Source organism: Nematocida parisii, assembly GCF_000250985.1.
Source record: "Nematocida parisii ERTm1 unplaced genomic scaffold supercont1.9, whole genome shotgun sequence".
Classification (NCBI taxonomy): Eukaryota; Fungi; Microsporidia; genus Nematocida; species Nematocida parisii.
Genome location: NW_013524654.1, coordinates 11,089 through 21,778, shown reverse-complemented (window position 1 = coordinate 21,778; position 10,690 = coordinate 11,089). Strand labels below are relative to the sequence as shown.

The window sequence follows — 10,690 nt, the reverse complement described above, 5'->3', positions numbered from 1 at the left end:
ACCGATTATACAATGCACCAAGATTGGTGTAGAGTGATAGCAGACTTGAAGAATGACAAGATTCTTTACTTAAAGGAGAAGAATGAGCTGGACAGCAGTTTGTTGAATACTCTCTATGTTGTATCGGATATAACTGGAAGCAAAGAAGAAGTAGTTAAAGAAATTAAGCATATAGAAGAACTTCTTTCTAATAAGAAGGTTGATGATGAGCTTGATATAACCCGAAGCTTGACTACAATATTCAAGGAGCTATCGAATAACAAGAATCTTGAAGTAGAGTGTGACGAATTCACAGTAGGTACACGAGAAGATAAAAAGATGGACTTATTTTGTGGGTTTAAGCTAGTATATACTTTTAATGAGAAAAAAAATGGAATATTAGCAAAGATAACTCCTGGTCATTGTACAATAAGATTATTAAAAAACTTATTGTCTAGTGAAGAGGAAAATATTATTAAAAAAAAGCTGACTGAAATACAAAATACTTATAGTAATATAGAGAGTTACACTGCATACACAATTAGACAGTACATAAACATAGAACTTGCTAAGATGGAAAAGGAGTATGCATTGGGCCGAATTCAAGAAAGTATTAGAAATAATCATGATAATATAAATGATATTTTACTTCACGGGATGATTCTATCTGTTGATCAAAAAGTAAACATTGTTAAATACTTCTTGGCCGTGCACGTAAATAATACTCTACCAAAAAACAATTCACTAGTTCGGTTTACCAATAATCTCATAGGAAGCACTCCATTGGATGATTCAGCAACAAGAAGAAGGATGCTGTTTTATTGCTTGCTTAATAAAGACAGCAATGACTACTATCCAAGAATTGGGAGCTGCTGGGAAGAGGTTACTACAATCACTCCATATAAATTTGATGCAATAATTAGTGACATCTTACATAATTCAGACTATTCCATAGACGTTAAATTAGAGTGCATTAAAAAGTTGATGATGGTCGTGGTAAATAGTGATGAGAAGTATGTTATTATTTCAAGTTTGTTCTTAATTAGAGGTATAGTGGATTTTTCTATAAAGACTAATGAACTAACTGAAACACTTTTAGAGTTCATAAAAATAATAGATGAAACAGTTATTCAGCCAGATGGGTCAAATATGTTTGTTATTTGCTTAAGATGGATTGTCAGTATAGGATCAGATGATTGTTACAGTTTAGATGATAGGAAAGAGATTATAAAGACGCTAATGGATCAAATAGATGTTAATTATAATTTTAATCTAGATAACACATGGGATAGTTGGATTCGTGACAATTATTTCGATATATTGGAAAATTTAGAAACGAGTAAGGATCTATTTTGTGATAAAGAAATCCCAGAAATTGTTGAAAAATACGACTATCTTATAGAAAAAATAAAAAGCGCACTTAACTCAGCAAACTCGGAAGTTTCCAGTGAGCCTTGAATCCTTCCACACGTAGAAATGCATAAGTGAATATTGTTTGTATATAAGGTGTAAGAATATACTGCTTTTCTTTATATACGCAGATTTATTGGCAGAGCATAGAAATAAATAAAATAAAAAAATAAAATAAAAATTCAATATTAACTACGGTATATTATTATAATACAGCAGCATTTCTCTAAATTCTAACGGGTTGAAAGCATCATATATCCTAATTTTAATTTGACATGTCTTTAATAATCGGTCTAAGCTGTTTTTTCCTGGAAGGCATAGACATGTGAAAACTTGTTATTTAATACAGGCTGTCCTTATATAGCCGACTTTCCATCATAAAGGCTGGCACTTATTATTTTGGCACTTTAGACATCATCCATTGCTTGGCATTCTGGATCTCGTTATCCACACCCAACAATATATGAACAAAATGCATTCTGAGAGAACTGGACAGAAGAAAGCTGTGTGGAGCAGTACCAAGCACTTTTGTTTTAATAAACCATGTAAGGCATATGGCAAATAAACAGAGAATAATCTGAGAATAACAGCACAGTGGCGGGAGAGCAGATACAGACAGCGCATGCACACTGGGTGTCATTCCATCCGAAATAAGCACACAGTGGGAAGGTACACCACTCTACACGCCGAACTAGGCACTTTGTGGCCTTCTTTTGAAATATCTGAAATATTCGAAATTCTTTTTCTTTTATACTGTATATACTATAAATAGAAGAGAAGAGAGAGCAAATAATTCAGAAAACACAAAGTAGAGCAGAAGAGAGTGCACTCCGAAATAACAAGGCAGGGCACACTCTAAGGCACTCTGGCACAGTAAAGAGGCGGGGGATGAGATAGCGGGCGAGAAAAACAAAGAAAGAAGAAGGGGCAGAATGACCTGAAATAGAGTGGGTCAGAGAGGTACACCAGAGAGTGTATGACAGGAGAAGTACTGTGCTACTGTGCTACTGTGCACTAGCTAGGTTATACAGTGCATACACTCTGAAATAGAGGGGTAATTGGCAGTAGTTGGCAGGTGCACAGACAGGGCGCATTGTGCATTCTGGTTATATCGAGTATATCAAGAAGAACCGATTTTTTAGTTTAAAACAGCTTATTAATCTAAGGTTTGGAAGAAGTCAAATGGGCGGTTGTTAAATACCACTAACTCCCTTCCTTATACTTCCTAAGCCGTTCCTAATATTCTAGGGTGGCTGTAACAAGCTAATGTCTTTGACTGCTAGGGATTGGATATATTTATATAAGAGCAAATAAATAAACTTAAAATAAATTGTATAGTAATATTTTTATTAGTGTACGTGTTACATATTGAATTATTATACCTTCTATATAAACAGAATAATAAAAAGAGAAAGAGAAGAGAGAGAGAAGGGAGGAATGGGAAGAGAAAGAAAAGAGAAGGAGACTAAACAGAAAGAGAACAAATGAGGAGATAGAAGGCAAAGTGTGTATTATAGGGCATAACAGTATATTTAATCCAAAGAGCCAATGTGTTATTGTAAATACTGCTATACTATGAAACATACCACTCAAATAGTGTACCAATCAAATAATGACCAATTAATTAGGCCAAGTTGATTTGATCAATCAATATAACGAAGAACAGTATTTGATTGGTCCGTTAAGAGGTAAGCAACAACCAATTAGTTGAAAGACCCCTCTAAATTAAAATATAAATATCAAAATAAAAGATCGTTAATTAGATGAAATTAAAAAAAACGAATCGGGTAATAAAAAATATTTTATTTATACATAGCATGAAAAACAGTATGATCATAAAACTGTTAATAATGATGTACACAGTGTGTGCAAGACTTGAACTGAGTGATATAAAGACAATAGGAGATTCAGTAGTTATTGAAGAAGATAGCTTGTTAATACATCCAGACGGACCATTAAATCCGCTCAGAGGATATATCATGCACAAGAGCGGATGTATGTACAACAAACGATTATATGCGCCAGAAATAGACACAATGTATAAATTGGAACAAAAAGATGAAAATTACGAAACAATTTATACTTATACAAGAGAGCCAGTAAATGACCTGGCATATGATGATATTTGTGTGGACACAAAAAAGAATGAATATCTCACACAGTCCCATGCACTGCTAGTCAAAATGTTTCCTTCGACCGACGGGTCATTTTCTATTGTATCAGGAAGACAGGATTCAATTTATTCATTTCTTATAAAAGATAGAGTAAAGCCAGAGTGCATGCACATTATGGCAGTCCTTTTCCTTCTGTCTGAGCAGGTGGATGTTCCTTTTACTATAGAAACAAAGAAAAAAGAGAAAAAACTTGTTCTAAAAAGTGCAGATGGAACAACTGCATACATTAACCAGCCAAGAACAAACGAAAATTTACTGAGTCTTATTGAATTCCTTAAAAAGTATATAAACAATAACAGTGCAAATCCAAGTGCAATGGAAGGACTGCCCACTGAGCCAACTACGTATGAGCAGTTCATGACAGGAGAATTTTTGAACACGTCCCAGTTCCTTATTCAGTCGTACATATACGAGTTTATTGACACAAAAGAAAAGTATATTGAGTTTGTAAATGCTGTATATACTCTCTTGAATGACCAGATAAAAAATAAAAAGTCATACAAAAGAGTACTTAACAAGTGCTTTATACAAGAAAGTGCACGGCAAAGTAAAATCGACCACACTAAGATTATTTGCGATCTTAAGGATACAATAGACAAGTATAAAATATTTCCATTCATGGATTCATCACAGCTTCCTTCCTATACTCGGGTTAAAGCATATGATCGGGAAAAGGGCGAGTTCATAAACAATGAAAGCAGAAAGTACTCCAATTGTGTAGAAACGACTCTGATGGGTCTTTTCTTATGCTTAGTATATGATCCAAATAAAAAGAAGTACAATACAGACCATCTGCCCGACAATAAAGAAACTAAGCCACTGAAAGACTTCTTTAAAAAGTACACTGAGCCAAGAGAAGCCACTGACTATGAAATGCACGAAGATTGGTGTAGAGTGATAGCAGACTTGAAGAATGACAAGATTCTTTACTTAAAGGAGAAGACGAATGAGCTGGACAGCAGTTTGTTGAATATTCTCTATGTTTTATCGAATGTAACTGGAAGCAAAGAAGAAGTGGTTAAAGAAATTGAGCACATAGAAGAACTTCTTTCTAATAAGAAGGTTGATGATAAGCTTGATATAGAAGAAAGCTTGACTACAATATTCAAGGAGCTATCAAATAACAAGAACCTTGAAGTAGAGTGTGACAAATTTATAGTAGGTACACGAGAAGATAAAAAGATGGACTTATTTGGTAAGTTTAAGCTAGTATATACTTTCAATAAGAAAAAAAATGGAATATTAGCAAAGATAACTCCTGGTCATTGTACAATAAGATTATTGGAAGACCTATTGTCTAGTGAAGACAAAAATATTATTAAAGAAAAGCTGACTGAAATACAGAATACTTATAGTAGTATAGAGAGTTACACAGCATGCACAATTAGACAGTGCATAAACATAGAACTTGCTAAGATGGAGCAAAAGTCTGTATTTATCCGGATTAAAGAAAGTATTAGAAGTAACCATGTTAATATAAATGATATTTTCCTTCACGGGATGATTCTATCTGTTAAACAAAAAGTAAACATTGTTAAATACTTCTTGGCCGTGCACGTAAATAATACTCTACCAAAAAATAATTCACTAGTTCGGTTTACCAATAATCTCATAGGAAGCACTCCATTGGATGATTCAGCAACAAGAAGAAGGATGCTGTTTTATTGCTTGCTTAATAAAGACAGCAATGACTACTATCCAAGAATTGAGAGCTGCTGGGAAGAGGTTACTACAATCACTCCATATAATTTTGATGCAATAATTAGTGACATCTTACGTAATTCAGACTATTCCATAGATGTTAAATTAGAGTGCATTAAAAAGTTGATGATGGTCGTGGTAAATAGTGATGAGAAGTATGATATTATTTCAAGTTTGTTCTTAATTAGAGGTATAGTGAATTGTTCTATAAATAGTAATGAGCCAACTGAAATGTTTTTAGAGTTTATAAAAATAATAGATGAAACAGTTATTCAGCCAGATGGATCAAATATGTTTGTTATTTACTTAAGATGGATTGCCATTATAGGATCAAATGATTGTTACAGTTTAGATGATAGGAAAGAGATTACAAAGACTCTAATGGATCAAATAGACGTTAATTATAGCTTTAATAGAAACAACAAATGGGATTGTATGTTTCTTAACCATTCCTATATATTGAAATATTTAAAAAAGAATAAGGATCTACTGTGCAATAAAGAAATCCCTGAAAGTGTTGAGAAGTACAACTGTATTATGAACAAAATAAACAGCGCACTTAACTCAGCAAACGAGGAATCTTCCAGTGAGTCTTGAATCCTTCCACACGTAGAAATGCATAAGTGAACATTGGATTGTTTGTATATAAGGTGTAAGAATATACTGCTTTTCTTTATATACGCAGATTTATTGGCAGAGCATAGAAATAAATAAAAAAATAAAATAAAATAAAAATTCAATATTAACTACAGTATATTATTATAACACAGCAGTATTTCTCTAAATTCTAACGGGTTGAAAGCATCATATATCCTAAATTCAATTTGACATGTCTTTAATAACCCGAATAACCCGAATTTTCCTGGAAGGCATAGACATGTGAAAACTTGTTATTTAATACAGGCTGTCCTTATATAGCCGACTTTCCATCATAAAGGCTGGCACTTATTATTTTGGCACTTTAAACATCATCCATTGCTTGGCATTCTGGATCTCGTTATCCACACCCAACAATATATGGGCAGAAAGCATTCTGAGAGAACTGGACAGAAGAAAGCTGTGTGGAGTAGTACCAAGCACTTTTGTTTTAATAAACCATGTAAGGCATATGGCAAATAAACAGAGAATAATCTGAGAATAACAGCACAGTGGCGGGAGAGCAGATACAGACAGCGCATGCATACTGGGTGTCATTCCATCCAAAATAAGCACACAGTAGGAAGACACACCACTCTACACGCCGAACTAGGCACTTTGTGGCCTTCTTTTGAAATATCTGAAATATTCGAAATTCTTTTTCTTTTATACTGTATATACTATAAATAGAAGAGAAGAGAGAGCAAATAATTCAGAAAACACAAAGTAGAGCAGAAGAGAGTGCACTCCGAAATAACAAGGCAGGGCACACTCTAAGGCACTCTGGCACAGTAAAGAGGCGGGGGATGAGATAGCGGGCGAGAAAAACAAAGAAAGAAGAAGGGGCAGAATGACCTGAAATAGAGTGGGTCAGAGAGGTACACCAGAGAGTGTATGACAGGAGAAGTACTGTGCTACTGTGCTACTGTGCACTAGCTAGGTTATACAGTGCATACACTCTGAAATAGAGGGGTAATTGGCAGTAGTTGGCAGGTGCACAGACAGGGCGCATTGTGCATTCAATCACTGGGTGTATAAGATGTATAGATAGTACTATGAATTTCAGGGTGTTAGCACTCTTATCTGAAACAATTCGGGTTAAATGTACTGCATACCGAGTATATGCACGCATAAAGGGGCACTATATCTACACATGCACTGCCACAACCCGAATTATTATATGGCTGCATTATTATATGGCTGTGTACTTTATATATACTATGGCAGAGAAGGGTATTAATAAATAGAATAAGTAAAGACGTAGACAGACAGAATACTAGGCCGTGGAGTGAAGTGGCTAGAGTGAGTGCACCCAGAGGGGCCATATGAGAAGAGGCGGGCAGTACGAGAGGGGACACTTGAGGTGGGAGAATAGAGTGGTAGCACACTCATTCTTCTCTATAACAGTGTACAGTGGTAATAAAAGAAAAAGCGTGAGAAAAAGAAAGAGGAGTGTAATACTAGGAAGTGTGAAGTAAAAAGAGAAAGTGCATGTATTAACGTATTAAGTGGCAGTATATACACTAGATACAGCCATAAATCACTAGAGTGCACATAGGCGGCTGTTATACACCCAGTCAGAGCAGGCGCGCACTCAAAAGCCGCACTGGATGGATTGTATTCTGTATGAGTGCATCAGAGTGATTTATTGCTGTATATTAGATCATGTACAGTGGTGTGTTATCTTCTATTTTATTCGGGTTATTACTGCTTTATTACTGCTTTATTTTAGTTTAATGAAGAAGGGCGTAAGAGTCTTACTGTTACTGTTCACACTTGCATGTGCAGTGGGAGTGGGCATGGCAGTATGCACAGCAAGGCACAGACTAGAAACAGAAGGCACAGAGAGCAGAGAGGATACTCAGAGAGTACTTCAAAATAGCCTGAAATGTGCAGAGTGTAAGAGAGACAGCATAATAGGAGGCACAGAGAACAGAGGGCCACCAGGCAGTGTGTGAATGCAAGGCAGCACAGACACAGAGAGTGTGCTGAGTGGGAGAGAACAGCAGGGGCAGTGCGAGAGACAGGGCAGAGCAGTTCAGGCACTGAGCGTATACCATCTGAAACCGCCGTGGAAATAAGAGTGGTGAGAGTAGAGAGTGCACCACACACGAGTTTAATAAATAAAAAGTATTTATTGTGGAAAGAGAGAAGAGCACCAGGCAAAGAAGGCAGGATAGCACAGAGCATGCCAGATACAGTAGTACACAGTGTGGAGAGAGAGCGGGCGTACTAGACACAGGGGACAAGACATCCCACGCAGTTCACAAAGGAGGCACTGAGAGAGCAGTAGGTGCGAGAGTGGCAGAGAGTGCACTGTGCACCTGCGCAGACAGTTCATTGTGTGGGGGAGAAGAGACAGTACCAGAAGAAACACAGGCATCAGACAGCAAGGCAGGGAGTGGAGGGGGCTCACAGGGCACAGCAGGTGCATTGTTGTCTGGGACAGAGTATATGCAGTGCAGTGCGTGCGGTGCAGAGAAAGAAGTGCCAGTAGAAGAGGCATCCAGCACAGGGTGTTTGTCTACACACTGCATCACTCCAAGAAACTCCAAGGAGATAAATCCGGCGGTTAGAGGGGCAGAAGGCGTACTAGGCACTGTTCATATGACGGGCATAATACATCCACTGCAACCCGAGTATCAAGAGGCAGCAGATGACTCTGTGTGCAGTCCACAAGAAAGGGGGTGGCAGAAGTACTAGAGTGCACTGCCCGAAAGCATCCAGACGCGCTGGGTGTGCACCCGAAGAGGCACAGTGATTTACAGGTGAATGAATCAATTATTATGCACTGGGGCACATCTGTGTTTGAGTTACACACCAATTCCATACACAGGCAGCAGAGACAAGAACACTGCGGAAGGCACTGCATGCATGCAGAGAGGGAGTGCGCATGCAGTGGGGTATAAGACTTTGTATCTATTGGCACACTCTTTCGTATCCAGAGGGGATGACATACAGCCCATTTATTATCCATGCGCTGTTCACTTATTATGTTCCAATTCACCTGTCTCTTGTTTATTCGGCAGTATCCTGGTATGACTTCACGCTCCATAAAGATGCATTCAGTGAGTTTCGGATGTTCAGAGAAGCACACGGTCTAGCAGTGACCAGGCCACTCATCTGCACGAGCACACTCGATGCACTCAGAGGCTTCGGATGGTTGAAAGAGCTTCACATTCTAGAGAGGACAGTTTTAGTTACAGACAGCACAGACAGTACTATCACCACTGCATTACTACCAAAGGCACTAGAAACACTGAAACTAGCGAGGGATGGCAGAGAGTGTGCAGAGTGGGCACTACATGCACGCAGAGAGAACAAACACGGCTATGCACAAAAAGACCCGAACACACTCATTACTCTGACACATCACTGATATACATTAATCAATCAAATGATCACACTGTGTATATAAAGCAGAAAGAAGAATAAAAAATAAAAATGCAGAGCACAGATATAACCCGAAGTATACAAATAAAGAAGTATGCTCTAGGAGCACTAATAGTCACATTAACCATTCTTACCACTACATCCATGTTTATGTACGCACTCAAACCAAAAGAAGAGCAACAAAGCCAGGCCACGCAAGCACTAGATCCATGTAAAAAAGAGGCAGAGCACGTCTCAAAAGAGGCAGTGGCAGAGAACCCGAATACAGGCCAGACAGACCCCAGGGTGCTTATACAGCTACTGCAAGAGCGCATGGCAAGCGACGAGGAGAAAACTGTGCAGCTAGAGGAAGAGATTGAAGCACTAAAAGAGACGATAAATAAGCAAGCGAATGTCAGTGCGCTGTTCATGGCCAACATACGAGAGACAGACACGGCCATAGAAAACATAAATACGAATGTAAGCGAGTCACAAAAGATACTGCGTTCCCTTGTTCTAGACCATGAAAAATCCATTATTAAGCTAAACAATTTTATTTTCGGGACCGCTGGTGTGCCTGCTGTTCGAAAAAAGCCTGAAGAGAAAGTGTCGGTGTTCAATGGCAGCCAGGAGGAGGAAGAGCAGCCAACGAACCTCGTCTTCTAATATATACAGACGGCAAATAAAAAGAAACAAGAAGAATGCAGGTATACAGAGAGTACACACAAGAGCAGCGCAGAACAAGCGAGAAGAAGCACTTATTTACAAGAGAAGTAAGCACGGCAGACAGCACGCGCATTCCACGGCATTTACTATCCAGCAGGGGAGCAATCTAAAAAGAGTGCCAGAGCAATCAGAGCAAGCGCACAGAGTGTACTACTGCAGCACTGCATGCAGCCAGCACAGACAGGAGTAATACTCACCACATGCCACCTGGTATGTGTCATCATGTCATGTGTTATGTGTTAATTTGTGTGTGGTGTGTGGTGTGAGATATCTACTGCTGTATTAAGAATAAAACAGCACGTATAGTAATACTTTTATAATTAAAATAAATTGTACATGGAAGATAATAATAGTATACAAATTGTATTTATTTCTCTATTATAATACTAAAATAAATTAGAAACAGAATATAGCTAGAGGAAACAGAGTAGAACTAGAGGAGTAGAACTAGACACACACAGGCCGATACAGACAGTGCATGGGGTGTGGGAGGGGGCAGAAGGCAGCAGACAGGCACAGAGTGATAGAGAAGGCAGAGAGAAGAGATTAAGCAGAAATAGGAGAGAGTGTGCTAAGAGAGGCAGAGTGGGGAACAATACACCACAGACACGTACACACACACAGAGCACAGTACTCAGCACAGACAGACGGGCACAGACACACACAGACACACACACTCTCCCGACCTTAAA

The 10,690-nt window shown here is 38.2% G+C and overlaps 7 protein-coding genes across 7 annotated transcripts; 6 read left to right on the top strand and 1 right to left on the bottom strand.

Annotated features, from left to right (window-relative positions):
• Positions 1-1,540, top strand: NEPG_02568 (uncharacterized protein; the record flags this gene model as incomplete). The annotated part of the gene is made up of 1 exon (XM_013204941.1): positions 1-1,540. A coding segment is annotated over one exon (1,437 nt), but the record flags the coding sequence as incomplete, so codon positions are not given.
• An 81-nt stretch (positions 1,541-1,621) lies between these two features.
• On the bottom strand, positions 1,622-2,181 carry NEPG_02567 (uncharacterized protein). Its single transcript, XM_013204940.1, has one exon. It carries the CDS (start codon positions 2,027-2,029, stop codon positions 1,784-1,786), a length of 246 nt encoding a protein of 81 aa, XP_013060394.1. The 5' UTR covers positions 2,030-2,181; the 3' UTR covers positions 1,622-1,783.
• A 971-nt stretch (positions 2,182-3,152) lies between these two features.
• NEPG_02566 (uncharacterized protein) lies at positions 3,153-5,966 on the top strand (the record flags this gene model as incomplete). Its single annotated transcript, XM_013204939.1, has 1 exon — positions 3,153-5,966. The coding sequence occupies one exon, from the start codon at positions 3,153-3,155 to the stop codon at positions 5,859-5,861; it is 2,709 nt and encodes a 902-aa protein (XP_013060393.1). The 3' UTR covers positions 5,862-5,966.
• Positions 5,967-7,636: 1,670 nt separating this feature from the next.
• NEPG_02565 (uncharacterized protein) lies at positions 7,637-7,858 on the top strand (the record flags this gene model as incomplete). Its single annotated transcript, XM_013204938.1, has 1 exon — positions 7,637-7,858. One exon carries the CDS (start codon positions 7,637-7,639, stop codon positions 7,856-7,858), a length of 222 nt encoding a protein of 73 aa, XP_013060392.1.
• A 181-nt stretch (positions 7,859-8,039) lies between these two features.
• Positions 8,040-8,603, top strand: NEPG_02564 (uncharacterized protein; the record flags this gene model as incomplete). Its single annotated transcript, XM_013204937.1, has 1 exon — positions 8,040-8,603. A coding segment is annotated over one exon (564 nt), but the record flags the coding sequence as incomplete, so codon positions are not given.
• Positions 8,604-8,850: 247 nt separating this feature from the next.
• Positions 8,851-9,279, top strand: NEPG_02563 (uncharacterized protein; the record flags this gene model as incomplete). Its single annotated transcript, XM_013204936.1, has 1 exon — positions 8,851-9,279. The coding sequence occupies one exon, from the start codon at positions 8,851-8,853 to the stop codon at positions 9,277-9,279; it is 429 nt and encodes a 142-aa protein (XP_013060390.1).
• A 65-nt stretch (positions 9,280-9,344) lies between these two features.
• NEPG_02562 (uncharacterized protein) lies at positions 9,345-9,938 on the top strand (the record flags this gene model as incomplete). The annotated part of the gene is made up of 1 exon (XM_013204935.1): positions 9,345-9,938. One exon carries the CDS (start codon positions 9,345-9,347, stop codon positions 9,936-9,938), a length of 594 nt encoding a protein of 197 aa, XP_013060389.1.
• Positions 9,939-10,690: the final 752 nt, after the last annotated feature.

Bases quoted from the DNA above. Each gene is read 5' to 3' on its own strand.
- NEPG_02567 (XM_013204940.1), bottom strand. From the start codon at position 2,029: ATGACACCCAGTGTGCATGCGCTGTCTGTATCTGCTCTCCCGCCACTG.